This window comes from Onychomys torridus, chromosome 5 (genome assembly GCF_903995425.1).
Source record: "Onychomys torridus chromosome 5, mOncTor1.1, whole genome shotgun sequence".
Lineage (NCBI taxonomy): Eukaryota > Metazoa > Chordata > Mammalia > Rodentia > Cricetidae > Onychomys > Onychomys torridus.
Genome location: NC_050447.1, coordinates 23,021,578 through 23,049,046, shown reverse-complemented (window position 1 = coordinate 23,049,046; position 27,469 = coordinate 23,021,578). Strand labels below are relative to the sequence as shown.

General features: G+C 45.8%; 1 protein-coding gene across 2 annotated transcripts; it reads right to left on the bottom strand.

The window, feature by feature from the left end:
* Positions 1 to 9,483: 9,483 nt before the first annotated feature.
* Gins3 (GINS complex subunit 3) lies at positions 9,484 to 16,859 on the bottom strand. Of its 2 annotated transcripts, XM_036188324.1 has the most exons (5): positions 16,474 to 16,859; positions 15,972 to 16,116; positions 15,764 to 15,861; positions 14,387 to 14,620; positions 9,484 to 10,330 (listed from the first exon to the last, which is right to left on the bottom strand). In XM_036188324.1, exons 1-5 carry the CDS (start codon positions 16,657 to 16,659, stop codon positions 10,100 to 10,102), a joined length of 894 nt encoding a protein of 297 aa, XP_036044217.1. In that variant the 5' UTR covers positions 16,660 to 16,859; the 3' UTR covers positions 9,484 to 10,099. The 2 variants fall into 2 exon arrangements, with proteins under 2 accessions (XP_036044217.1, XP_036044218.1); XM_036188325.1 differs by lacking the exons at positions 15,764 to 15,861; positions 15,972 to 16,116.
* Positions 16,860 to 27,469: the final 10,610 nt, after the last annotated feature.

Here is a 27,469-nt window from a genome sequence, read left to right as displayed (position 1 = left end):
GGTGTGCACTAGTGTGACAGCTTCTGACCACATGGGCAGGTGTGCACTAGTGTGACACAGCTTCTGACCACATGGACAGGTGTGCACTAGTGTGACAGCTTCTGACCACATGGGCAGGTGTGCACTAGTGTGACAGCTTCTGACCACATGGACAGGTGTGCACTAGTTGTGACAGCTTCTGACCACATGGACAGGTGTGCACTAGTGTGACAGCTTCTCCTCACCACCCAACCCGTGCTTCTGCCCTCTGCCTTTGCAACCCACCCCTAAAACAAACCCAAACCACCACCAACAAAAACAAATCAAAATACGTCTCAGCATGGACGCTGTGGTGTGGCCCAGCGAGTCACACAGTTCACCCGTTAGTCCGTGAATCTTTGTTTTGTCCCCCCCCCCCCCCCAGACAGGGTTTCCCTGTGTAGCTTTGCGCCTTTCCTGGATCTCACTCTGTAGCCCAGGCTGGCCTCGAACTCACAGAGACCCTCCTGCCTCTGCCCCCCTCCCCCCCCCCAGTGCTCCACCACCGCCGGGCCAGTCCGTGCATCTTTACTTGCAAGTGCTCATCGCAGGGAGTCGTGGTCTGGTTCGAGGCCTCTGGCTTCTGCTGCACTGTCACTGCTGGGCCCTCACGGGGATGTTTTATCACCTTGCGTCCTGGAGATCCCGCAGCTTTGGGGCTGCGATCCGGCCCCTTCACGTGCTCCAGCAGTTCATGGAGGAGGTGGATGTTGGGCTGGGCTACCTTGTAGTCCTGGTTCTGGACATGGGTGGTACATGGGTTGGTCAGCGCCTGCCAGCTCTCCCTCAGGGTCACCATCTGGGCGAGCTCTCCAGTTCTCCCGCTCCCACGCCCTCGGGTCCAGCTCACTCACACTCACACCACCAGGGTCAGCTCTACTGTTTTGCCCAGGAGAGGTGCAGAGCCTGCTTTCCTGATGGCCGCAGCTGGTGACGGGCAGGGCCAGCTCTTCTGTTCTTGTGCTCTCCTTCTCAGGCTCTCCCGCCTCTCTCAGAGGTGGCAAGGGGGTGAGAGTCTATTTCCCCTGCCCTTGCCACCCTAGGGCCTGCCAGGGAGGGGGCGGGGCAGCTATCCCGCCTACAGGCCAGGCTCACCTGAGTCCCCACCAGCAAGGTCAGGCAGTGCCATGCCTGCTCTCCTGTGTGCTGCAGCTGGTGGGGGCCGGGCCGGTTTTCCCCGCCAAGGCCCCGGGGCCAGCTCCCTCACCTGCTGCAGGTGGCAGGGGGAGAGGAGGGAGGACACTGTTTTTCCTCCCCCACGGCACCACATGGCAGATGGAGGGGGCAGAATCAGTCCTCCTGCTTTCATGTCCCCTAGGCACCGCCCCACCCCCACCCCTGCCAACGGGGGCAGCTCTAGAACGCTGCCCAGGCGTATATGCAGGGCCTGCTCTCCCTAGTGCTGCTGTGGGCGGGGGACAGGGCCCATCCCCCCACTCTCATGACTTCAGGGACAGCTAGCTCTCCCACCCGCCGTAGGCGGTGATCTCCCACGCACATCTGCATCCGTGGTGCCAGATCATCCGCGCCTCCATCAGTGGGGTCAGCTCTATTACGCCGCCCAGGCTGGTTGCAGGGCCCACTGTCCTAAATGCTGCAGCTGGTGAGGGGCAGGATCAGGTCTCTCACTCTCGTGACCCCAGGACCAGTTTTTCCGGCCCGCACTAGGTAGCAAAGAACGAGGAACAAGGGGTGTGTCTCTCCCTCGCCCATGCCACCGCGTGCCAGACCGTGGGGCTAGCTCTCCCACTCTCGCATATTCAAGGCCAGCTCACCCACACCCCTACCAGCAGGGACAACTCTACTGTGCTAGCCTGGGGAGGTGCAGAGCCCGCTCTCCAGAGTGGAGCGACTGGTGAGCAACAGAGCCAACTCTGTGCAGTCCTATCCTCACTGCTTGCGGCAGTAACAGGTCCCGGACTCAGGCATGGCCCCCGGCAGCAGCCCAGGCCTGGACCACACCATGGTCCCGGGTGGCAGCGCAGGTCACTTAGATGGGTATGGACCCTACAGCAGTGTGGCCTTGAACCCCGACATGGCCCTACGAAGATGCGTGGAGCCTCTGCTGCTCACTCTCACTGCCAAGAATTCCACATGTCCTCTTTACCATGATGAAACTAACTGTGAGCCTGAGTAAGTCCTTCCTGTAACTTGTTTCTGTCAGGCCTGGAGAGATGGCGCTGCCGTTCAAAGTACTTGTTGCCTAGCAGAAGACCTGGGTTCATTTCCAAAGCACCCAAACCAGCGACTCCCAACCATCTGTAACTCCAGTTCCAGGGAATCTGATGGTGTCTTCTGACCAGGAGGCATGCATGCGGTGCACAGACACACAAAACACTCATACACATAAAAGGAAATTTAGCCGGGCAGTGGTGGTGCACGCCTTTAATCCCAGCACTCGGGAGGCAGAGCCAGGCGGATCTCTGTGAGTTCGAGGCCAGCCTGGTCTACAAAGCGAGTTCCAGGAAAGGTGCAAAGCTACACAGAGAAACCCTGTCTCAAAAACAAACAAACAAACAAACAAAGAACCAGAGGTGGGGCAGGGACTACTAGGAGGGCAGCAGGTCCTGTGGGGAACAGAGAGAGCTGCCACCGTTTGAAGAGCATGCTCCCAACACACAAATGCCTCTGAGCTGGAACTCCAGCCTCCGGACATTGACACTCTAAGTGCAAAGCAATAAGCCTCTGTCTTGAGCTCCTGGAGCGATACACTTCCAGCTTCCAAATCTGACGATATAAGCCATGAGCCTACGTCTGTGAAGACCCCAGCCTGAGCCTCTGGAACTTGGCTAGTAGAGCAGAGAGAGCTGCCCCTTAGCAAAAGAGCCCCCAGCCCACCATCTGTGACACATCTGGGAGTATATTATCTTCACAGACTTTAAAAACAAGCCCAAACACTATATTCATCAGATAGAAAAATCAAGGAGAAACATATAACCCAGAAGAACAGTTCCTCTGGAGAATAATGTAATGGTGGGCAATGGCAGAAGGAACACGATTGTATTAGAAATGAATGGAAACTTCTGGGTGTCCACTGTATTATAACATGTCATAGCATAAAAATAAGTCACATTTATTCTTTTGCACACATCAAACACAAACAAAAACTACTATTTTCTTCTTTGAGACAGGGTAGCCCAAATTGGCCTCGAATTTACAAACCTCCATCCAGCCTCAGCTTCCCGAATGCTGGGGTTACAGACATGCATCATCCCACCCAGCCAACAAGAAGTGTTTTCACCAGTCTGGATCAGTTCCTCCCAGTGGCCCTTCAGCTCTCGGTTTGGGAAGGGTTAAGCCCTCCACAGCCTCCACACATTTGTTCTTTTTCTTGATGTCCTAAAGACAGAACATCTCTCCCAGGAGACTGACATGGCAGTGTGGGACCACGAGGGACCTTACCATACCCATTTGGATGACAAGGAGGAGGTGGGTATGTGTTAGCTGTAATTCCACAGTGATACATTCTTCCCCATTTAGCTCAGCGGAACACTCTGTTCTCTCTACAGATGCACACACAATAACCCAAGGCAAATGGTTTTTATGTGGTTTGTTTTATTTGCAGTTGTTAGAAAAGCTTTTAAAATCACAATGGTCTATGGAAACAACAGCATCTCAATGAAATAAGGTTTTTAATTTTTATTGGCTTTAAAAAAAAAAAACCTTTAAAAATCAAAGGACTTGATAGTCATGGCTGGCCATACAGCAACATATTTTATCGTTGGCTCTTTTGCCCACTAAAAATACTTGGAATGATTTGAGAAATTCAGCCAGTAGGACCCTCTGAAAAATCAATCGAAGCCTAGCTTCAGCTAATATTTTCCTGGACTGGCCCATTACTTGAAAAGAAGCATATTACTAAAACCTGGTATCTTGAATTGAAAAGTATGAATGGAGGATCTGGGGTTACCTTCTTAGCAAGAATGACCATGAAGAGCTGAGGAAATGACTGTTCTTTGAAAGTTTAAAAACTGCTCTGCTCTTGAAGAGAGAGAGAGGCGTCTCCAGGACTCAAAACGAACCCCATTTCCCTTCAATGCACCTTTGCTGCACTTGGACCTGCTTCTTAGCGACTCAGTTACTCTTTTGTGTCCAAAGAGTGTCCCCAGGCTAGCTTTAGTTCGTCATGCAAATTGTGTGGTAGCTTTTTTCCTCAAGGATGATAGTGGGGCTGAAGTTGTCATGTGGGTTTGGAACTTTTTTTTTTTTTTTTTTTTTGTAATTAGCCGCGGGTGGGAGTTAGCAGGAGCTGGCTCTCTGTTCTGAGTTCTGAAACAAGTGACTCCCAGGCACTATTTTCAGAGCTGTGCCGACACTGTTAATAATGTTGGTATATAAAATCGTGCTCATTCTAAACTCATTTAGACACATGAAAATTATCGAGGAGCCAGCAGAGAAAGGGAGAGACAATTAAGTTACTGACTGTCGGAGGCAGCATGCTAGAAATTTTAAGTAGGATCAGCTGTCCTTTTCTGTCAGATGTAAGCATTAGGAATAAAAGTGCAGAGTATTTTTCGTCTTCACGGTGAGTTCACTGGGTCCCAGAAGCTAATAAATAGGCTTAGCTGGCCTGGACACCCTCCCTTCTCCGCCTTATGCAATGAGACTACTCCAGTAAGCTGAACTTCCAAATACAGACATAATGTTGATGCTATTTTACCTTTTAAAATGATGGATCCCTAAGTGTAACATAGGATTTTGGATCAGATTCTGAAATAGGAAAGGACATTAGTGGAATATTTGGTGAAGTCTGCATTAAGCCTGGGGTTTAACAAATGTTGTACCAATGTTAATGTCTTTGTTTGAAAATGTGCCATGATTAAAGACATTCTGAAAAGAATACAGGAAAACTCTTCCTTCTGTGTTTATGATTATTCTATAAATTCAACATTATTTCTAAGTAGTTTAATGAAATGATGACCTTTAGTTGTTCCGACTCTGGTCTTGGAAAAGCAGGCAGGAAGAGACTTTCTGGGGACAGTAAAGACCACGCACCTTCCCCGGACGAGAAGGGAGGCAAGAGGAGAGTGAGCAGGACTGTCAGCAGTAGACGGCTGCCGGACCTGGAGTTTCCTCCAAGAGACCACCATCCAAATGATGCTGCATTCTTGACCACGCACAGGAAAGAACTTCAGGATGAGTCGCAGGGAAGCAGAGTCAGTGAGTTTATTAAGTAGAGATAAGGAACAACGTGCGTGCTTAAATCTAAGTGAGGACATTTGAGAGCGTGACACCTGAGAAAATTACATCCGTATGTATTCTAGACACAGAGCAGACTCCTGAAGACAAAGAGGGGCAGTACACACCCAATACATGGGTAATCTCCTAAGAAAGCCACATTCAGGTGTCTGTAGTTCTGTGCTTTGGAAGTTACATTGCTCAAATAATTTAAACAAGATTTGAAAATTAAGCAATTTCTTAAAAACAAGTACAAACATACAAGCTGGTTTATTTTTCTTTAAGCATTTCCTCTTTGTAAAAGAAGTTGTAAGGCAGTTTTGAGGTGTGTTGCTTAGGTTAAAAAAACAAAACAAAACTAAAGTCATAAATACTCTAACCCCAACTAACCTTTTTTTAATTGCCGTTTTTAACGTCCTTGTCTGAGGTTCTATCTTAGGAAAGGGAATCTCATCTCTGCAGGCAATCTTCAAAGCAAACTTGTTGGTTGTACCTTAGTTCTTGACTCAGTGGATAAAGGACTTCAACCCAACTCCAGGATCAGGGGGCTCCTTTCTCTTCTTGCATTCCCTGAAGTTTCCTTGGCTTCTTCTCCTGTCTTCGGGGCCGGATGGAGGATGCTGCCACTTGCCAAGCAAACCATTTGGTTTACACTGTCTGCTGGATTCACTAGGCAGACAAGCAGCAGGCCAGAAAAACCCATGAAATGCTCAAACCTGTAAAGCAGGCCCGGCCCACCTGCTCTGTCTGTCACTTGCTTCTAGTAGAATGGTGTTGCTCCAGTGTGACCTGACCCATGTCTTTGGACTCTTGGTCCCCATTTGGTGGTGCTGTTTTGGGGCATATGAAACCTTCAGGAGGTGAGGACTCACAGGAGGAAGCAGGTCACTGAGGGTCCCCATTTGGTGGTGCTGTTTTGGGGCATATGAAACCTTCAGGAGGTGAGGACTCACAGGAGGAAGCAGGTCACTGAGGGCTGGCAAGGGTTTAATGTTAGGCTCTGCTTCCGGCTTTGGTCCTGCTCTGCTGATATGAAGAGGTGAGTTCCAGCTGCATGTCCCCGTGGCCAGAAGCTGCTTGCTGCCATGTCCACACCCAGTCCCCTTAAACCCAGTCAAAATCGACCCTGCATAGCAAGCAGTAACCGGTACAGTGGCTCTGCTGACTGGCCCTCCGTTCACTGCACATTTTATCCACTACTGTTTATAAAGGAGGGCATACCAATAGTTAGTAATAGAATTCCAACTTTTAGAGACCTTTCTTTAGGTCTAGAGAATTTCACTATTTTTCTATGTATACATACAGGTACATGTGCACGTGTGTACATAAGCATGAAAACCAGAGGACAACATCGGGTGTCACTCCTCAGATAGTGTACATTTTTGTTTTTTAGACTGTCTCTCACTGGCCGATAGCTTGCTAAGTAGGCGAGGCTGCCTGGTAGGTAAACCCTAAGGATCTGCCTATCTTTGCACCCCCAATGCCAGGATTACAATTGTGTAACCACTATGCCTGGTATTTGCACATGGCTTCTGGGGATCAAACTCAGGCCCAAATGTTTGCAAGGCAAACACTTCACTACCTGAGCTGTCTCCCCAGTCCCACATAACCACCGTGAAGAGAACTGTTCGTGTAGTCCATGTTAAAAGGTTTACCTTTCTAGACAACCAGTGTTGAAACTATGATGCATACAGTAATTTTTTATTAAAAAATTTAGAATGGCCAGGCAGTGGTGGCACACGCCTTTAATCCCAGCACTCGGGAGGCAGAGGCAGGAGGATCTCTGTGAGTTCGAGGCCAGCCTGGGCTACCAAGTGAGTTCCAAGAAAGGCACAAAGCTACACAGAAAAACCCTGTCTCAAAAAAACCAAAAAAAAAAAAAAAAAAAAAATTTTTTTTTAAAATGTATTTTGTGTGCATGTACACACATGGGCTTTGGTGCATATGTGGAGTCTAAGGGAATGAGTTCTCTGCTTCAACCATGTGGACCCTGGGGACTGGACTCAAGTTGTCAGGCTGGGCAGCAAGCACTTTTATCCAGAGTCATTTCATAATCATATAGTCCACATTTTGTTCTATGAAATCCTTGAAGTACATATTTTCCTCTTCAAACCAATAATACTTCTGGAAACACTCCTAAGTTCCCAGTTTTCTTTGCAAAGGACAATCTTGGCCTCAAACACCATCGTTTCAAGAATACAGATAAAAAGCCCTCTTGAGGTTCCCTGAAGATTGGTGATGGAACAAGATATACCATGGAGGATTTAATAGTGCTGAGGACTGGGCCCAGGGCTCCTGACTGCTAGGTACGAGCTACATTCCTGCAGCTCTGAAACCATCTCTTCAACAAGCTTTTGGAGATCTTACTATTTCCCATTCCTAGTGACGACTCCTGACACAGCAGGCCACTGGTTCCAGGATGCCGACGTGAAATGAATAGCTCTGCAAGAGCATCAGCATTCTTAGGGAGAAAGTGGAATCTTTATATGAAATAAGAAACAGACTACTCCTGTCACAGAAGCAGTAAGAAAGGTGACTATTGGTCAGTGGGCTAAAGGCAGAGGTTTTAACAAATACTGCTAGGATGATGAGGTGGCCATTTCCACTCAGATGGGAAGACGCTGATTGGATCTGATGTGTGTGCCAGACCATCTGGGAGCAGGTAGGTGAGGTAGGAAAGATGGCCAGTCACTTAAAGGTAGGCCTAAAGAGATGGAGAACGGTAGGAAGGGCTGGCCTAGAATTTTCTTTTTGTCCTGAGCAAAAGGACAAGGAAAGACAGGCTGTCACCGACAGATGAAAAAGGCCACAGGGGTGGACTGGGCTAAGACTGGGCACTCAGTCTTGACCATGATTCCATCTGTCAGATGCCGGTGAACACCACACAGGTGGCTGGGTACAAGTTGAGGATTAGAGGGTGCGAGCTGAACCAGAGCTCTGAACTTGGGAGTCATCGGCAGGTAGATGCACAGCCTAAGCCTGGAGCTGTCAGGGACAGCAGAAAGAACTCAGAGACAGCCTTGCCTCACTCCTCTCACGGCCCAGTGTGTCCCTGGGAACCCTGTGGAGTGAACAAAGGCTTCTGTCCATAATACGGTCAGTTACCTGAGGAGAGCCCTTAAGGAGAAAAGGCACATATTCACTCTCAGAATTTAAGAAGCGCTTTAATATTGAGACAATTCATTCTTTTTGAGAAAAAAAGAATCAATTCTTTGAATGAATTAAACAATTACCTAGAAACCAGAACTGGGGAAGGGTGGTTTCTGGGATGAGGAAGAGTCTGACAGACTTGAAGGACACTGTGTAACTGAATATGGGTTTGAAAACTGTATATGATATAATCTGTTCAAAAATTTAAAACAAGTTCTGAATATGTGGCCTGAGGAAACTTGTTTTATGCTTTTTAAAAAGAAAGATACATCAGCAGTCTCAGTATTCTCTTTAAAAACAAAGCTACCTACAAAAGCAGAGCTGCCAAAAGCTAGGCTAATACACTCTTTGCCCCCTGGTTCCTGCGCCCTGAATGTGCATAAAAGCTGTGGTTGGAATGAAGTGTCATTTTGCAGGGCAGAGCACACTCCCTGAAAATGTTCCTGATATCTATGCATATTGTACAAACAGAAGTGCAGTTGTGGAAACAGATTGAGCACTACAGTCAAATAAGATCAAAGAACACATCCTTAGACCATTTGCTGATTCCCGGCAGCCTGGCAGCTAGACAACACACGTACAAAATGCAAAGCCCATCATTTAATGAAAATGAAGTCAAATGATGAAAACAATTTCGTGCTAAGACAAGCATTTACACACATCTCTGTCATTTTAAGTATCCATTACAATATTTGAGATCTGGGCACCCAAACCTCTCCGTAATTACAATGAAGATATTTTCCAGTAGCTATAGGACGCCAGGGGTGGCCAGTGGTACGGAGAAACTGCCCACTAGACAATCCAAACGGCCCTAGGAAATGAGGTTTTTGACAGTGATAGCCTAGGGTCTGGAGAACTCAAGCTTCTGGTGCAGTTTTAAACAGATCCCCAGGAAGTGGTCAGGGGTCCTCTTTGCATTAACGTTGCAGTAGTTAACCCTGGAGGAAAAATGTGGAGGAGTCTTCCCTATTCACACTTACTAGGCTGTTTTCCAGCGAGGCTCTTCACATGTAAGCCCCTGATGTAGCTGTTACAAAGGCTGGTAAGCACCCTCTAATAACTACTTTTCGACGCCTAACACCGCCCTGACAGCTTCTCTAGACGGGGAACGGAACGAGTGTGTCAGTGATCTCTAGAACACTGACACACACACCCTGGCACCTCTGGGTGGATTGAAGGGATGTGACTCTAGTTCAAAAGCCCTGATTATAGGGCACAAGAGCTCAACGTCTTCTCCTTTCTGCTCTGCCATTCATCAGACTTTCCCTTTTCCTCCCAATTTCGTTTTGGATTTGGGGTAAGTCCCAGCAGGCGGGCAGCATGGTAGGGATGATGTCCTCTGTCCAACCATGAGGAAGGTAAGGCAGAGAAGCTTAAGAGAAATTTGCGAACAGGCAGAGATGACCCACTTTGTACTTGTCCTTTGCAGCCAACAAGACCAGACACCTGAGGAATCCCAGTTCCAACTTGACTATGTATATGTCCAAGACCCTTATTTAAGATGGACCCTAGCTCCTCCTCAGCGGCATTCTTGGGTCAAAAGGGCTTGCTGTGGAACAGCAGGTAACTAAAGTCCAGGAAGACCAACAGGATCAAGGGCATGCTCATCTGCCCCCAACCAGGTAGCTCCAAGCCTGGAGCCTGCTGAAGGTAAAAAGCTCTGAAGCAGTACACGGTTGGGTCGCCCATGAAGTTAACTAGGTCTTACCAGGGACACAGAGATAAATCCACAAGTTGCAGTTCTGTTCCGTGTTCAGTCTTCCATATTAGTGAATTTTCTCTTCTTATAATTCTGAACGAGGTTGGACGCTGTGATCTGAGAAGCCTGACCCTTTTCCCAGCTCTGAAAGTCATTCAGCCCTTTCTGCCCTATTTGAAACAAGCCTCTCTCCATCTCATCTAGCCTGGCTACCAGTGCTGAAGTATCTTCATTGTAAGAATTCTGGGAGGAGTCCATGATGCGGCGGAACCGTCCAATGAAAGTCTGAAGAAGAGTTAAGAGGATCAGGGGCAATATCACATCCCATAAAGCCAGACACGTTGAAAACCTTCCGTTAACTTATTTTTAGGGGGAGACAGGGCACACATGCAATACCTTGTATGTGTGTAGAGGTTAGAGGACAACTTTGGGAGACAGTCCTTCCACCAGCCTAACACAGGTCATCAGGTTCAGCTGCAAGTGCCTTTACCCTGCTAAGCCACCTTGCTGGCCCTCAGATGTATTGTTTTTACTGAAGCAGTTAGAGGTTTATTTACCTGTTTATTGGGCAGGGTCTCACTATGTATCCTCAGCTGTCCCGGCACTCAGAGATCTACCTGTTCCTGCCTCCCACGTGCTAGAATTAAAAGTGCGCACCACCATATATGGCATTATTATTTTTTCAATTATGTGGATATGTGTATATCGACATGATTGCACATGCCCTCATGTTGCTGGAGTTGCAGGCAGCTGTGAGCCACCTGAAGTGGGTGCTGGGAATTGAACTCGGGTCCTCTGCAAGAGCAATGTGTGCGGAGCCTTCTATCCTGCCCCTATACTGGAACATTTAGATGGCTTCAAAGAATCTGGTCTCAGGACTCACCAGGAGGTTTGGGTGTCCTCTACTACTTAAGAAAGTCTTTGTTTCTTTTACAGTAAAAAAGGTGGCTATGGAAATCCAATGGACTGTTACTAAGCCAGTGAAGCAATATCTGTAAAGCAGACAGCAGGAGGCTGGCGCACCGCGGCCTCGGGGAAGCCTTGCCTGTCGCTACTGGTAACAATGACTGCCGAAAGGAAACGAGCAGCTTTCAACCAGATGGGATTTGGATGGACTGGGTTCAGCTTCTGTTTTTCTCAGTCAAGAGCAGGATGGAGATGTGTGAGATCAAGGAGCTCTGAGGAAAAACCACAAGCCCCAATCCAGTTTTTCTAACTGCCTCACAGCAAAAATCATCTAATATAGAAGCAACTCTAAACACTTGAAAGCAGTGATGGAAAAAGAAAACACACAACTCATTTTTAAAAGACAACTTTGTTCAAGAACAAGTCCTGGGAGTTGGGCCTATTGGCACAGAGTGTCATCCCAGACATTAGGAGGCCGAGGATCCTAAGTACAGGCCAGTCTAGAATGCTGCAAGTTAGAGGCCACCGAGTAACTCAGTGAGACACCCTGTTTCAGACAACCAGCAACAAAAAGTCCAAGTCTTGGTCAAACAAGCATGCTTTCCATTCTACAGTTTTTTAATTCAACCTCTGGGCTACAGTATGTGTATGAACTGCTTTTACTGAATGGATAGCAATGTTTTCTTTCTTTCTTTTAATTTTGTGATATCAGACAGCCACAGAATAAGTAAGACTTAAAATTTTTTCCTTTTATATTTATTTTAGGTGTATGAGTGTATTGCCTGCATATATGTCTGTGTACCACATAAGTGCAGTACCTGTGGGGGCCACAAAAGGGTGTTGGATCCCCCTGGAACTGGAATTACAGAAGGCTGTGAGCCACCATATGGTGCTGGGAATCAAACCTAGGTCCTAGGAAGTAAATGCAAAAAGGAAGAGGCAGGTCATACATTTTTTAAATGTATCAGATAAGAACAAGAAGTTCTGGAGTGCTACCACACAATAAAGTGGCTACACATGGCTATAATGAACTGTGCATTTCAAAACGCTAAAGAAGAACTGATGAAGGGGCTGGGGAGGAGGGTCACTGGGGAAAGCACCTGACATGCAAACATGAGGACCCATGTCTGAATTCCCAGAACCCAGGTAAAGCCGAGCACAGCACCGCACGTCTGTAATTTCTCTGCTTTGGTGGTGAGATGGAAGTGGGGACGAGACTCCGGGAAGCTCACTGACTAGTCAGACTGGCGTAGTCGGCAGCAAAAGAGACCTTGGAAGGTAAGGACTGACACCCTAAGCTGTCTTCTGACCACTCCATGTGTGCGGGGGCAAGAATGCACCTGCACTCACACATGTAACATGAGCACACACGTAAACACACCAGACACACACAAAAGAATGAATACTGAAGAGCCAGATGTTTAACTGACATAAACATTATATAATAGATACATGTATTAAAACATTATATAGGACCCTATAATTGTGTAAAACACTTATGTTTTAGAGCCGGAGACAATTTTATTAAAGTCTGAGAAAAACAAGAAGACAAGCTGTAGATCCCGGCAACCGCCTAAGGAAGCAGGATGGAGAGGAGGAAGAGAGGATGCCACGCTCTCTGTGACAGGATGGAGAAGAGGAAGGGAGAAAGCCACGCCCTCTGCGACGGAAGCTGGCAGGCAGCTGCATGGCAGAAGTAGGGAGGACTCCAGATGAGTCAGAGACCCCAGGGCGCAGAAGAAAACACGCTGCTGCTTTTTGGCAGGCATCCCAAAGGCAGAGATCTAGGACAGGAAGACCCTCTGGGAACGGTATGACTATACTAACTTATTAAGGAGCAATCACCCTTGCCTTTTCCTCAGCACGGCCTCAGGTGAACAAGCTTCCCTCTGGGGTGGACTCCTGGTCAGGTGACTGACAGCAGTCAGATTAACGGTTTTTCTTTTTTAAATATCTTTTATTTATTTTTGATAATTTTATACATGTATCTTGATTATATCCATCCCTAAGTGCCCTTCTCACTCCTCCTGGATAGATCATGTAAAGCCTTTATAGGTTTTATTTCACATTATAAGAGGCAGGCACTGGACCACTGGTTTACATCCGTGGATCAATTAAAAAAAAACTGGCAGACACAATGGAAGTGAAGGCCACCCTAGAACACAGACACACCAGGTTTATGGATCACACATCTCCCCAAGTGTGATGGCTACTCTTAGTTGTCAACTTGACTGCATCGGGAGTCAACTGAGCTGCAAGCTGCTAGGGACTCCTATGAGGGATTGTCTTCATCTTCGATGGGAAGACCCACCATAAATGTAAACAGCACCTTCTGAGGGCAGCTCAAATGAAATGACATGAAGAAGGAAAACACGTTCTGTCTGCTCGCCCTCACTCTTGCAAGTTCACCTACCCTGTTGGGGTGGCATTCCTTAGCTGATATTAGAACCAGCAGTGCTCCGAGAATCCCCAGGTCTTTAGCACCAGACAGGGACTGCTAAGACATCCAGTCTTGTGGACTGAGCAACTACTGATTCTTTTTATTTTTTTTTTAAATATTTATTTATTTATTATGCATACAGTGTTCTGCCTGCATGTATACCTGCAGGCCAGAAGAGGGTGCCAGATCTCATTACAGATGGTTGTGAGCCATCATGTGGTTGCTGGGAATTGAACTCAGGACCTCTGGAAGAGCAACCAGTGCTCTTAACCTCTGAGCCATCTCTCCACCCCCTACTGATTCTTAATTCTGTTTGGTGTGACATGGCCATTGTTAGACTACTGAAACCATATCATGTAAGCCAATCTAATAAATCCCCTTAAAAGCTGTTTTTTCCTTCTCCAGTTAAAAGCTTTCTATTGATCTGAGAGCCCACAGGTACTCTTTCAATATATTTTTTAATTTTTTTAAACAGTTAGCCCTGAAATATACATACAAGAAACACTATACGGACTTAGCAGGCTATATTTAGGAATGTATATGTATATACAGATACATATATGCATGCGATAACAGTGGGAAAAAAAGACCAAGAATTTAGAGGAGAATGGGAGGAACAGATGGGCGGAAGTGGAAGGAGGAAAGGGAAGGGAGAGATGTTGTAACTAGATTGTAATCTTAAAAATTTGTTTTAATGCCTCAGCACTTAGATTTATTTTTATGTATGTGTGTATATGTCTGTGTACATGGTGTGTATGGAGACCAGACAAAGGTGTCAGATACCCTGGAGCGGGAGCTACAGGCAGTTATGAGTTGCCTGATATGGGTACTAGGAACTGAACTTGGGTCCTTTGAAAGAGCAGTATGTCCTCATGTCTGTCTGTCTGTCTCTCCTTTAGAGAACCCTGACTAATACAGGGTGTAAAAAACGATGTCTGGTAGCTGCCATCCCTGACTGCTAAGATATACACAGCCCAATACTTCACACTACTTACCTGCAGCAGAGACTGGGAGATATCTGCATTCTCTGGACTGTCAAAATGCAGAAGTTGGGAGCCAAATCCATAGAAATGGGGCCCCATTTTGTGGAGGTCCACAACATTAGCATCTGCACTGAACACAGTCCTCCATCCCTCTTGATACATCTTGGGAAGTTCCACAGAAAGGATGCGTCGCTTGGTGTCGAAGAGTCCTTTAGCCAGCCACAAGGGAAGCTCAAGCTTTGTGCCCTGCATCAGGCAAGAACACAGAATTGAGAAACAAGGTATAGTCAGTACATGTGGGGAAAAATGAAAATTCCTGTTTTCTGGGAAATACTGCCTCTTCTACTGGTGACTGTGAAGTGATCTGAAGAAGTGAACCACAGACTTACATTGTTATTTACTTTTTTTAGCCGTGTGTGTGTGTGTGTGTGTGTGTGTGTGTGTGTGTCTGTGTGTCTGTGTTGGGGTGGGGGTGGGGCAGGGTCCCACACTGTCTACCTGGTGCACATGGCATGTGTGGAGGGTGTGTGTGTGTCTGTGTCAGGGTGGGCAGGGACGCACACTGTCTACCTGGTACATGTGACATGTGTGGAGGCCAGAGACTGCTGTCACAATGTTTTCCTTGCTCACTTCTCCATCTTAACTTTGAGACAGTTCGTTCTCTTGCTGACCCAACACTACCTATTTCAAACTAGCTGGTCAGTGGGCTCTGGGGATACAGCAGTCAACCTCAGCCCCTCCTACCCTGCCACTGCCCGAGTTAGAGACACAGCCATGCCTAGCTTTTTATGTGGGTCCTGTGGCTCTAGACTTAGGTTCTCATGCCAATGCAGCAAGAACCTTACTCACTCGGCCACACCTCTAGCCCTTACTTACATATTCTTAACTGGTACGTTTATGGGGTACTAGATGCTGCTGCAATACACTTTCATATTGTATAATCTCTAAATTAAGTTAACCACTCACCTCAAACTGCATTTCTTTAGAGTGGAGCACATTCAAAATCCTTTCTCCAGTTGTTCAAAAGGGCAAGTGCCTCACCGTAATCTACAGTCACTCTCCTGCTCAGCAGCACACAGGGGGTAAGGGGTGGGGGGTAGGGGTTGGGGGTGAAGTGGGGGTGGGACTTAATCAGCACCAAAGTGACACCTGCTAATCAAGTCCCCGCCCCCACTTTCCCAGCCTTGCTATTGTTCTGCTACCTTCAATTTCTGTGAGATCAGCTTAGGCTGAGGTTTCATGTTATGAGGCAATAAAGACAGAAAATAGATTATAACAAAACCACGACAAAGAATAAAAACAGAACAGAGTGGAAGTCTTCCAGAGTAAAGGAATATACTTTTTTATTTTCTTTGAACATTCGCCATCTATGGTAGTATATATAAATACCAATCTGGATGCTGATAGAAGAGAACAAAGTGAAATCAATCTGAGGTCAGGTGGCTTCAGAGATGGCAGAAAGGGCCAATGTCTACGGTTTTCAAAGCCTTAAAAGAACCAGAAAACATGACAAGATGAGATGACCGGCCAGAAATCAAAAGAAACCTCCTACTTGAAGCCATAGAGCCCGAGGTTCGAATTCCAGTTGACCACTTACTGGAGGACCCTGGCCTTGTTACCCGGTCTTTGTTAGGCAAAGGGGCTAATGGCACGGAGCTGCCACTCACTCCGAACAGCGAGCAACCCTTCACCGAGGACTTCGGTGGGACCCCGGCCAGGCTCCTCAATCTTTGTGAAGTTGCCTAAGTGAGAGGATGTGACTTAGCACACAGCTAAGTTACACCCACCTCCACCCCACCGTCCCCCGCTTCCGCCCACTCCGGATAATCGGCGCTTGGGAACAGGCGGCTGACACCGCCATCAGTTTGCAGACTGCGCAAGGCCATTTGCAGTTCCCAGACTTAACAAACCTCAAATACGTTTTAGGGGAAACACGAAGCGAACCAAGACCCCGAGATGCTCAGCTGGAGCCAATCCTCCAGCGTTCGGAAAGCCAAGACCTTCGGAGGGTTTTAACAACAAATCCAGGGGCGGCGGGAGACCAGCCCGAGCGCGGCGCAGCTTTCCGGGGTCCCCGCGGCCTCCCCGGGTCGCCTCACCTGCGGCAGCGCGTGGTCCGACTCGGCGTCCGCGCCCCGCTCCAGGAAGAAGGCGCCCAGGCGCGGCATGGACGTCTCGACGCGCACCGGCAGCTTCTCCTGGGACATCAGGATGTCGTCCAAGGACAGGAAGTTCTCCTCGGGCCCCAGGGCGCCGGACTCCACCGGTAGATACGCCTCCCACATGGCTGCTCGCTGCAGCGTCCAGGGATGGGGAAGCCGCGCCGCCGCCGCACCGAACTCACCGGCTTCAAACTCGGCTTTCCCGCGCCTGACTCGCCAGACCCGAGCAGTCGATCCCTGCGGGCCTGCGGCTGCTCAGGCAGAAGCAATCGATGAAGTCACAGCTCTGGTCCCGAGTCACCGCCCTGAGCGGAAACCCCGGGTGAGTCGGCCGGAAGTTCTCCCGCAACTGGTAGCCTAGGCTGGGAAAGGAGCTTAGCAGCTTGGACTTCGTTGAAGGGACCGCGTGCGTTTGTGCTAACTGGACTGTATCCATGCAACCCTTTAAATAAATACATAAAAATTAAAAATATCTTTGGGGGGCTTCAACTAAAACCATTATATACTATCCACTCCTGTCCTCATTAAATCCGCTTTATTGCAACCTTTTCATTGATAGGTTAATTTTTGTCTTTGAAAACAACCCAAAGAAAAGAAAACCCAAGCACTAGCCCAAATGTCTAACTGTGTGTAGTATTTTGGTAGGGTATGGGTTCAAGTAGGGTGGGAACTTGGATGGAGTGGTAGATTGACACATGGGTGGCAAAGTCTTTTCCAGGACCTTCCAGCTTGCTTTGCTGTCAACTGACAAATTCCTCTTGTGGCTCTTAGTTTCAGTTCCTAAAAGAGGAAATTAGACTAGTCCCGTTAGTCTTTTGACAGCCACCCTACTCTCGAGAGTTCCAGTACCAAGTGTTATCATGGGTCCAGAACAAGAAAAGATCATGGTTGCTTGGTGCTAGCATTTGTGGCACTACTCACACAAATGCACGTTGAGGGGGATGGTTGAGGTGTGCTGCAGAACTTACCGACTGTGGAAGGGAACTCCTGGGGTAGTGGAGTTTGTGAGCAATGTGTACACAGGAAGGGGTGTGTGTGCATGATTTTCATCTTTTGCATCCTTTTTTAGTTTTTGAATGAAACAATTTGTTAATGTATTCACATAATTCACTATATTTAAGCAATAGCCTTCTAAATACGGACTAGAACTTTACATTTGCTAAGCAACAGTCGCTTGTTTTTTCTTGCCAAAACAGTTGAGTTAAATGAGTGTTTAAAATATTTACACCACTTTCTTTGCTTCTTTCCTCTTCTTTGAGCAACCATTGCTAGTCAGTTTAAAATAATTTATTCTAGGCGTTAATTTAAAAGATCCCAGTGGTGTCAAGCATGGTGGCACATGCCTAGAATCTCATCAATGGGGAAGCTGAGGCAGGAGGATCTCAGGCTTGAGGCCAGACTGAGTTACATGGCAAGACCTTATCTCTAAAAGCAATTATGAATAATGTGCTTGTTGACATGACAGGATGAGATAGGCATGTGCTGACACTGTTGGCAATTTCCTGCATGTATCCAGATTTTATATACAGCTGCCTTCCCAATTCACAATGGTCCTGCTAACAACTTTTTGCTTTACAATGGTACAAAAACGTATTCATATAACCATTCTGTTTTTATTTTCAATACAGTATTTGACAAACAACATGAGATATTCAGTGTTTTGTTTTAAAATAGGTTTTGTGTTAGATGATTTTGCCCAGCTGTGTCCTGAGGACATTTGAGGCAGACTGAGTTAAACATGATATCTTGTAGGGTAAGGGATAAAATGTATTTTCACTTAATGTTTTCAATTTATGATAAGTTTATTGAGAAGTCACCCTGCTGTAGATGGAAGAAATCTGCATTTAATGAAAAGTGTATTAGAGAGGGAAGCAATAAAATTGTTTTCATCAGTCCTATAAATGAACCATTTTAACCTCAAATAATACTTGCCTTCCCTTCACTTATAATATCCGACCATATTTTTGAAACAACATCTTGTAAGCAGCTTAGGCTGACACTAAACTCAGGAGTCTTCTGCCTCAGGCTTCCAGGTACTACTAGGGTTATCAGTATTGTGCCCACCATATTTAAAATTCTTATTGGCAGTGGTAATAAGAAACCAGGGAAATTTACATTCATCTCCCCCTTTTTTTCAGTGCTGGTCTCCATAAACATCCTATGAATGGAATCATCATCCTTAGCTTCTCTCCATGCTTCTCTTACACAACAGAGTCACACTGACTTCCTGCATTAGCAGTCACACAGTCCAACCATTGCCAACTCTGCTGCTACCACCTTGTCAGTATTTTATGATCTCTTAACCCTTGAGCACATGGGGAGGAATTACCTCTCTAGAGTTAGCTAATTCCTAGAGATGGCAAACAAGGTACCTGTGAACATGCCTTTAGTTTATAAATCAGCCATTCCAAGTCTGTGTCCCAAACCAGTTTATCTAACACATACACAAAGCCAATGTTTCCTGTACACTTGCCTCAGCATGGTGTTGGGAGCACAGAGGTCCTGGTACTCACAGAGAAGCACTAAGTGAATCCTTAACGTTAATCACGAAGGGGTGTCTCTTCAATAGAGGAGAGATATCAAATGCCTGCATTCCATCTAGAAAGCTGAGAGTGGATTTGGTTAACGACCTGGTGACCTTTCTGTTCTCTGAAAGGACAGTCCTCACCCAAATTCCTCAGACTGATCATCCCAGACTCTTCCCTCCCTAGACTGTAGCCCATCTTTAGGGGAGATGTCACATGTACTTTATGGCTTCTGACCTTTGTGCTATTGGTTAGAGGCCACACTGGATTCTAGGCCTTTCAGCTATAGAACCAACCCTCATGGTCACATGCACTCTGCAAAAGAGTCTCTATGTAGTCACACCGTAGGCTTTATTGTGCACCTGGAATTGGACTGATTGTGGCCTGGAAACTTTCCCCAAATTGTACTATGTTTTAAATATGCTGACAATGAATCACCTGGTATTAGACTTCCCAAAGTCAATCTGCACCATGTTTCCATTCTTATTTTGCAGTTCGATTCCCTATATGACACATGCAGGGCCCCCCTCTGCATGGGACACATATGCACACACACATGCACACTTGCACACACACATGCTGCACACATAAATGAATACAATTGTAAAATTAAGTAAATATAATCCATAGTGATAATGTATACTTTTCTGCTGAGATGGAGATATGGCAGCAGATATAGTTTGGGATAGAAATATGAACTTGTTTATTTGAAAGCAATATAGGTCATTTACTGCTGAGGACTGTAAGCTACTTTTACATAGAAATAATAATAATAAAAAAAAACTCAATGAGTTAACCACATCACAAGAGTATCACTTTTGTGCAGAGACCAGAATATTGACTTTAAATGCAAACACCATGCTAATACTGAAAGGATCAAGATGAAATCAGATGGTCTTGTTTTTCTCATTTAATGTCTTGGCTTCTGATGAAACTACCCACTGCTGTGTACTGCTACTCCGTTTAATCTCTCTTCTCCTTAAGGAGTAAACACGTGAAGAAACCAGAACAGGTGAAAAGAGTGAAGGTTTCAGTTCGTGATGCTAAAAACAGCCAATCCTTCGATGGAGTGGCACATGGTTTATTGAATACGAATCTGTCTATGGTTTATGTCCTAAGAGCCAAGAAAGCTCTTAAGCCAACTAATCAATAGACCAGTAGTGTACTGAGAAGACTTTGGATCTATATAAACTCCGTGTTGTGTTCACTGTGTTAGTGACGCACTGGATTGCAGTCCTGCATTCTGACAGTGTCTGCTGGATCCCCGAGAATAGAGCAGCCAGCCATTTGAGAACTGCAGACTCTTGGAGCAGCAGTGCTTTAGAGCACAGTGAACGTGATAGGAGCTGCATTAGCGGTCATGGCCTAACCTCAGAAGTCAGAGCCTTTAGATTTGCAAAACCACAAGCAGTTTTCACGTGTTTATATCCTCCTGGTGAGTGTGTATGTATGTGTGTGTGCATGCAAGTGTGTGTGTGTCCCATGCTGAGGATTGAACTCAGGAACTCATGCATGCTAGGCAAGCACCCTATCACTGAACCACATTCCCTGACTCTAAACCTGCTTTTTGTCTGTGTTTTGTTTCTGCTTTAATTTTTTTTTCTGAGACAGGTTTCTTTTTATGTATCTGAGGCTGATGAATTCATGATCCTCCTGCCTCGTCTCTGGAGTGCTAGGATTAGAGATCTCATTACTAGACTCAGCTAAGTCGGCTCTTTTGAATGCCAGAGCGGTCTAAATTTCTCTCATTGAGTGGGGGAAATTATACTGCAAGTGACAAAAAATCCAAATCCAAGGGGTATGGAGGACCCATGGGGCAGGAAGAAAGAGAAATGCACGGGGCTCCATCTGTAGAGTTTGGCAGGGTTTCCTGATCCCTTCCTAACTCTTTTTTTTTTAAAAAAAATATTTCTTTTAGATTTATTTATTTATTATAATTCTGTATATATTATATATATACAGAAGAGGGCATCAGATCTCATTACAGGTGGATGTGAACCACCATGTGGTTGCTGGGAATTGAACTCAGGACCTCTGGAAGAACAGTCGGCGCTCTTAACCACTGAGCCATCTCTCCAGCCCCACTTCCTAATTCTTATTCCAGGCACTGGCCCATCCACAGAACTCACCTTTGCCGTCACAGAAGGTCTAGTAGCTGGTCATTTCTCATCACTCTGGCAGGTGTGTCCAACTTTTGACGCCGCAAAAACTCATCGTCAGCTTCCATAGTTACACCCAGGAACCTCACACTTTGAGTCACAAAGGCAGTGGCCAAAACCTCATAAAGTTTTATGTAAGTTTATGATGTTGTGTTGGGCCACATTTGTAGCTATAGTGGTTGCATGTGGGCCTCAGCTTGCAGGTTGAACACACTTGCAAACCTAGTCCAAGCATTAGCTGTCTGTCTCATCTTGCTTCTGTCCATAACCTCCGTTTTGTTATTTAGAGACTGAAGACATTCACTCCTCAGGGCTTTGCAGTTGTCTGTTTCACCGTCTGGATTGTCTTTCTCTTGCGTTGCCACAAGATTGGTCTCTTCTCGGGTTTTTCTTCAAACTCCACTGCCTCAATGAAGCCTTCCCTAGCTACAGTTCTAATTATTGTTTTGCTCATATTTGATATTTACCCGCTATGTTTTTTGTTTGTTTGTTTTGGTTTTGGTTTTTCGAGACAGGGTTTCTCTGTAGCTTTTGGAGGCTGTCCTGGAACTCACTTTGTAGACTAGGCTGGCCTCGAACTCAGAGATCCACCTGCCTCTGCCTCCCTTGTGCTGGGATTACAGGCGTGCGCCACCACCGCCTGGCTACCTGCTATGTTTTAAATGTGCCCTCAGAACACATAGATTGGAACTTAATCCCAATGCAACACTGTTGGGAGGTGTGTAGGTCACAAGGGCCCTGTCCGCATGAATGGATTCATGAGTGAATAAAAAGGATTATGGGCATGACTTCTTTCTCCTCTGCCTTCTTCCATATGAGGAAATAGCAAGGAGGCTCTCATCAGACCCTGGGGCCTCGAACTGGACCCTACAGGATCCAGAACTGTGAAAGGATACATTTCTGTTCCTTACAAATTACCCAGTATGTGGTATTCTGCTGCAGCTCTGCAAAATGTACTAAAAGCCCTCTTTTCTCCCCCCGCCCCCCTACCCCATCACTCTCAATACACTATGTTTTCTCTATCTTAGTACTTCAATCGGTTACCCTTCTCTGAATGTTAGCTCCATAGCGGTAGGGGCGGGAAGGTTTTCAGTCTCTCCCCATCCCAGTATCCCTACTGCCAAGTGTATTTTAGGCATTTACTATTAGTGACTCCTACAGCAAGAAATAATGCAGAAATCAGGGGTTAAAAAATATTCTGCCAAGGTACAGGCTAAGTCCCAAGTGTTTCTCTAGACCCACAAGCCATGCGACAGTCCACTGACTGAGCTCCATTAATTTCTCTAGTTGAAGCTGAGATACGGCCATGCTGAATGTCGGCTTTACAGCAACTGTGAGGACGGAGTCCTTCAGCCGACAGTGACCACATGTGAAAATGGCTCTTTCCCTCTGGTGAGACATTCCATCTCCACCAAATTGCTGTGTGGCCTCCGAACTCATCAGTACCAGCTGGTGTCTAACCTCAACCACTTGAGACACCTTTGTGACTGCCAGGAAGCAGCTTCCGTCCGTGTCTGTAAGATGGGGTTAATGAGGCAGAAATGAGCCTGTTTGCACAGAACTCTGCTCCCAGGTCAAAGCCCACAGGAAGTCCTCAAAAACTGACATCATCAACTGTGTCTGTTCACGCCTGTATCCTCAGTGCCACAAATGACGTCTGGCATACAGCAAGCACTCACTGAATGCTTGTTAAATAGCCGCCATCATCTGTGACTCTGGACTGGGCTACTCCTCTTGGCTTCCTCTCCAACTCAAGTTTCTCAGTGCATTTAAAGGTGAGAAGTTACTGCTCAACTTGTTCCCCCTGCAAATGATCAGGTAGAGTTTATCACCTATTAGAACAAATTACTGTAGTAAGGTAATTTTTTTTGTATCATGAAATTAGAGTGCTATGTTTGAAATCTTATTATGTAAGGTTAATAGATTAAAATCAGCGGGGCTCATTTTTACATAATGTGAATGTTCTTTTGGCTGAGCTATTTCTTAAGCCCTGCTCCAAAACGCCTTCCACAAGATCAAAATAAATTGATGGGCATGATGCGACCTTCTATGTGGGTAGTGCTGATTTTAGATTCTTCCCACAGTCTTCAGCAGTACTAATGAAACTGTAAACCCATCTTATTTATTCAGAGAGACTTGTGTGTCGCCCTCCTCACTTGGCAAAGAAGCAGCTATTGCTCCCACTATAATAGAGGCCCTTGGTAATCCAACTTTCCCTTTTCTCTGTTTACAGTTTCACCAAAATACCTCTTACCATTCCTATAGTTATATGTGGTTATCTATGTTATAGCTTAATCTATGGCCGGACTTTCTTAAACAGGAAGGGTGGTAAGCAGATTTATTTCTCTGAGAAGAAAATGGGGGAGACTGCCTTCACTCATCCGGATGTTCAGTTGCTTGTTACATGCCCTGAGGCTGCAAACGTGGGCACAAGGATGGGTGTGACAGTTCTGGACTGTGAAGGAATCTGTCAGTACACAAGGGGAGCATGACAATAAGAGTCACGTCCAAAATGATGTGGAAGCTCAGAAGGCCACGTGAATTCTACCCTAGATGGGCAAGTGCTTATGAAAGCTTTAAGGAAGAACCGTCGGCATGGGTGAGATGGCTCAGTAGGTCAGGGCACCTGTCACCACAGCTCATGATTGAGTTCAGCCCTGGGATCCCACGTGGTAGAAGGAGAGAACCAACTCCTACAAGTTGTCCTCCGACCTGCCTGTGTGTGTGTGTGTGTGTGTGTGTGTGTGTGTGTGTGTGGTGTGTGTGTATACCCATGCACACAGTAATGAGTCTTTTTCTGTCCCACTAGCCAGCTCCCACATAATGACATGGAGACTTCCTATTAATTATGAAAACTTGGTCTATAGCTTAGGCTTGCTTTTCTAGCTAGCTTTTATAACTTAAATTAACCCATTAATACACATCTACATTCTATTATGTGGCGTTACCTCTCTTCTATCTTACACCTCCTGTTTCCTTTTCTTGTGTCTTGGCATCTCCTGCATATCTAGATTCCTCCTCCTCTTCCTTTCTCTCCTGGGAACTTCCACCTATACTTCCTGCTTAGCTATTGGCCATTCAGCTTTTTATTATACTAGCTTCTCAGCTCAACCACAATGCTCCTGAGACTCCTAAGGATGTGCTCCTATAGCAACTTTACAGAGGACCCTGTGAGGAAAGGACCATCCCAAAGCTTGAGCTTGATGTTGCCAAGGAATGAGATTTTACAGGACTTATGAACCAGTCAGCTTCCCATTACCATTTTTTAAATGCCAGAGATAATCGACTTCCAAAGAAAGGAGGTTTATTTTGGCTTACAGTTTAGAGACTTCAGTCCACGGCAAGTTGGCCTTGTTCCTTTGAGCAGTGGTGGCAGTATATCATGACAGCAGTCCATAGTGAGACAAGCTGCTGTCTTCATGGCCAAGACATAGACAAGAGGGAGAAAAGGGGCTGGGCTCTCACTATCTCCTTAAGACATCATCAAGGAATTCATCATAAATTGTTATTTGTGTTGGATATACCCCACTCATCTAAGATGCCTTGGCAGACCCTACCTCTTACAGGCTGCAGCACCTCTCACAAGTACCACAGGCAGGGACCAAACATTCAACACACGGGCCTTTGCTGGTCACTTATCCTCATGAAAGAAGCTGTGGATTTTTAAAGATTCATGTTTATATTTTGTGTGTATGAATGTTTTGCCTGCATGTTTTGTATGTGTGCCGTATGCATGCCTGGTCCCTGAGGTCAGAAGAAGGTGTCAGATTCCCTGGAACCAGAGCCACCATATGGGTACTGGATACAAAACCTGGGTCCTCTATAAGGGCAGCAAATGCTCCTAACTGCTAAGCCGTCTCTCCAGTCAAGAGGACGTGGATTTTGCACGAGTGAAAGACAGGTCATTTATGGAAGTTCAATCAAGCTGCCACTCATCTGTATTAGGGAGAGCTTGCTGCTGCCTTTGAACATGGAGAGCGATGGGGGTGATGAGGATTATAAGGCAAGGTAAGTATAAGACGTAATGCATCTTCTGTCATGTCCCAGACAGGCTCTTCCCCGAAGCTGTGAGTTGTCACCTAAGATGCCACATGCTAGAGAGGTCGAAAAGACATATTCCATTGAGCAGATTCAGCTGGTCCCATGCTTCCTGCCATCACAACTCAGGTGCCAGACATGAGGGAAGCTGTTTTGCACCTCCATACCCAGTCGTCTGACAACTGATTCTCATGATGTCTTGGAAAAAGAACAATGGCTTGCCTGGACCCTGCCAAGATTTTTGATCCACAAAGTATGAGATAAAACATCACTATTTTAAGCCACCAAAGTTCTAGAACATATATGTTTTAAAATTCCTAAACCAGTCTTAGTGATAGAGCACTTGGGACTTTAAGGCAGGTGGATTGCAAGTTTCCATTTGAGGATAATCTGAATATAGCATAAGACATTGTCTCAAAATAAAAATCTGTTTATAGACAACTGGGGTAGAGTTTGGCCCTTAAGAAAGTCAACGTTATGGGTGGTGGTGGTGTCTGTTTAAAGATATGTGTGTGGGGGAGGGTGTGTGTGTGTGTGTGTGTGTATGTGTGTGTGTGTGTGTGTGTGTGTGTGTGTGTGCGGTGTGTAACAAATACAACGAACCAACCCTCTTTGCTTCAAGAAAAAAAAAGATTATCAATAGTTTTCATACTTTGGGAGATTTGAACATGGACTAGCACATGACATTTTAAGGAATTTATTGTTAATAGTGTTCGATGCACTCATGATTTTGTAGTTATGGAGAACAGGGCCTCTTTCTAGGAGAACTTCCCAGGACAGTGATGAATCAAGTGTCGTCATGACAGAAACTTACTTAACAGTGGTCAACAGAATGATCAAGATTGAGGGAGAGGGAAGAGGGAGAGAATATTACAAAAGGTTGTCAACTATTGGGATCTGGTTCTGGGCAGATGGAGGCTCACTCTCTAATCCTTTCAACATTTGGTATGTGAAATTGTTCACAGTAAAGAGCGTAGAATAAAGCCAGGGAAAATAAACCTATAAAAACATCTTCAGCATCATTAGTCACCAAGGAAATGCAAGTGAAGTAAAAATCCTAGGCTGGGGACATAGGCAGGGATACGGCACTTGCCTTGTCCGTGTGGGGACTGGGTTTGAGACCACCACTGAAAAGAGGGAAGGGGAGGCAGCTCCACCCACAGGATAGTTAAAGGATTAAGGTGGGGCGGCCAGAAAAGCTGGCACAGCTGTGAAGCAAGCGGAACTCCTCCACAGCACTCATGGGAGCATAGGGTGGTCAACCACTGTGGAAAACTGTCAGCAGTATCTCCCAAAGGCACCACCCACCCTAGGACTCAGCAGTTCGCCTTCCCAAAGTGTCTATGTCCTCATCCACTATTGAAAATGGCTTTAAATTGACAATTACCCAAGCATCAGTGAACAGGACAATGTTTCTTGTGAATGTTTCTCACAAGATGGATAAATTGTATCAGTGTTAGCACCCTGCTTATGATGTCATATGAAACTCTGTAAGCTGTTATAATGTGCCTGCTGATGCAGGCCTGTAATCCTAACTACTCAGGAGGCCCGGGCAGGAGGATTTCAAGTTTAAGGTCTATCTGGGTAACTTAGTGAGACTGATCTTAAAATAAAGTTGAAAAGGAATATGTTTCAGAAGTAGAGCAAAATCGGTGCTATTTCTTATATGTAAACAAAAATGTTTTTTAAAATATTAATTAAAAAGTAAAGGTACAAAACAACAAAAATGGCAGTTGTATATATAAATGTGCCTGTATTTGCATGTTGTACTTCTGGAAAGATATTAGCAAAAATGGAAGCCATAGTTTCCTCTAGAGAGGACGGGCAAAGGGAAAGAGGACTTCATCTTAACCATAAATATCTTTGCAAGGTTCGAATTTTTAATTTGTGCCTCCACTTTTTTTATACTTTTAAAATCCTACGAAACTTAAAAATAAAGCAAATGTAAAATTTGAAGGGTTTTGGGGGGGCGGAGTTGTATCAGCTAAAAGGGGAATATATAAACCACCAGTTTATTCATGTACCAAAAAGAGCACACTCTTCCCATTCAGGAAAATCGGGCCTTTGACTCTGGGGAAGGGAAAGGATCCTGGGCAGGTGCCAGTCTTGTGCATGACCCTCAAAAGGTCACCTGAGTAATAGGCATGGTGATGTGCTTCTGTAACCCTAGACTGAGGCAGGAGGAATTAAAGGACAGACTGAGCTACATAA

What these genes read in the sequence shown, in the direction of transcription:
- Gins3 (XM_036188324.1), bottom strand. Translation starts at nt 16,659, where the DNA reads ATGTGGGAGGCGTATCTACCGGTGGAGTCCGGCGCCCTGGGGCCCGAG. An exon ending in TTCTATCAGCATCCAGATTG is followed by an intron (nt 14,621 to 15,763) that starts GTATTTATATAT and finishes TGCCTGATGCAG; the next exon opens with GGCACAAAGCTTGAGCTTCC. An exon ending in TCTCCCAGTCTCTGCTGCAG is followed by an intron (nt 10,331 to 14,386) that starts GTAAGTAGTGTG and finishes ACTCTTCTTCAG; the next exon opens with ACTTTCATTGGACGGTTCCG.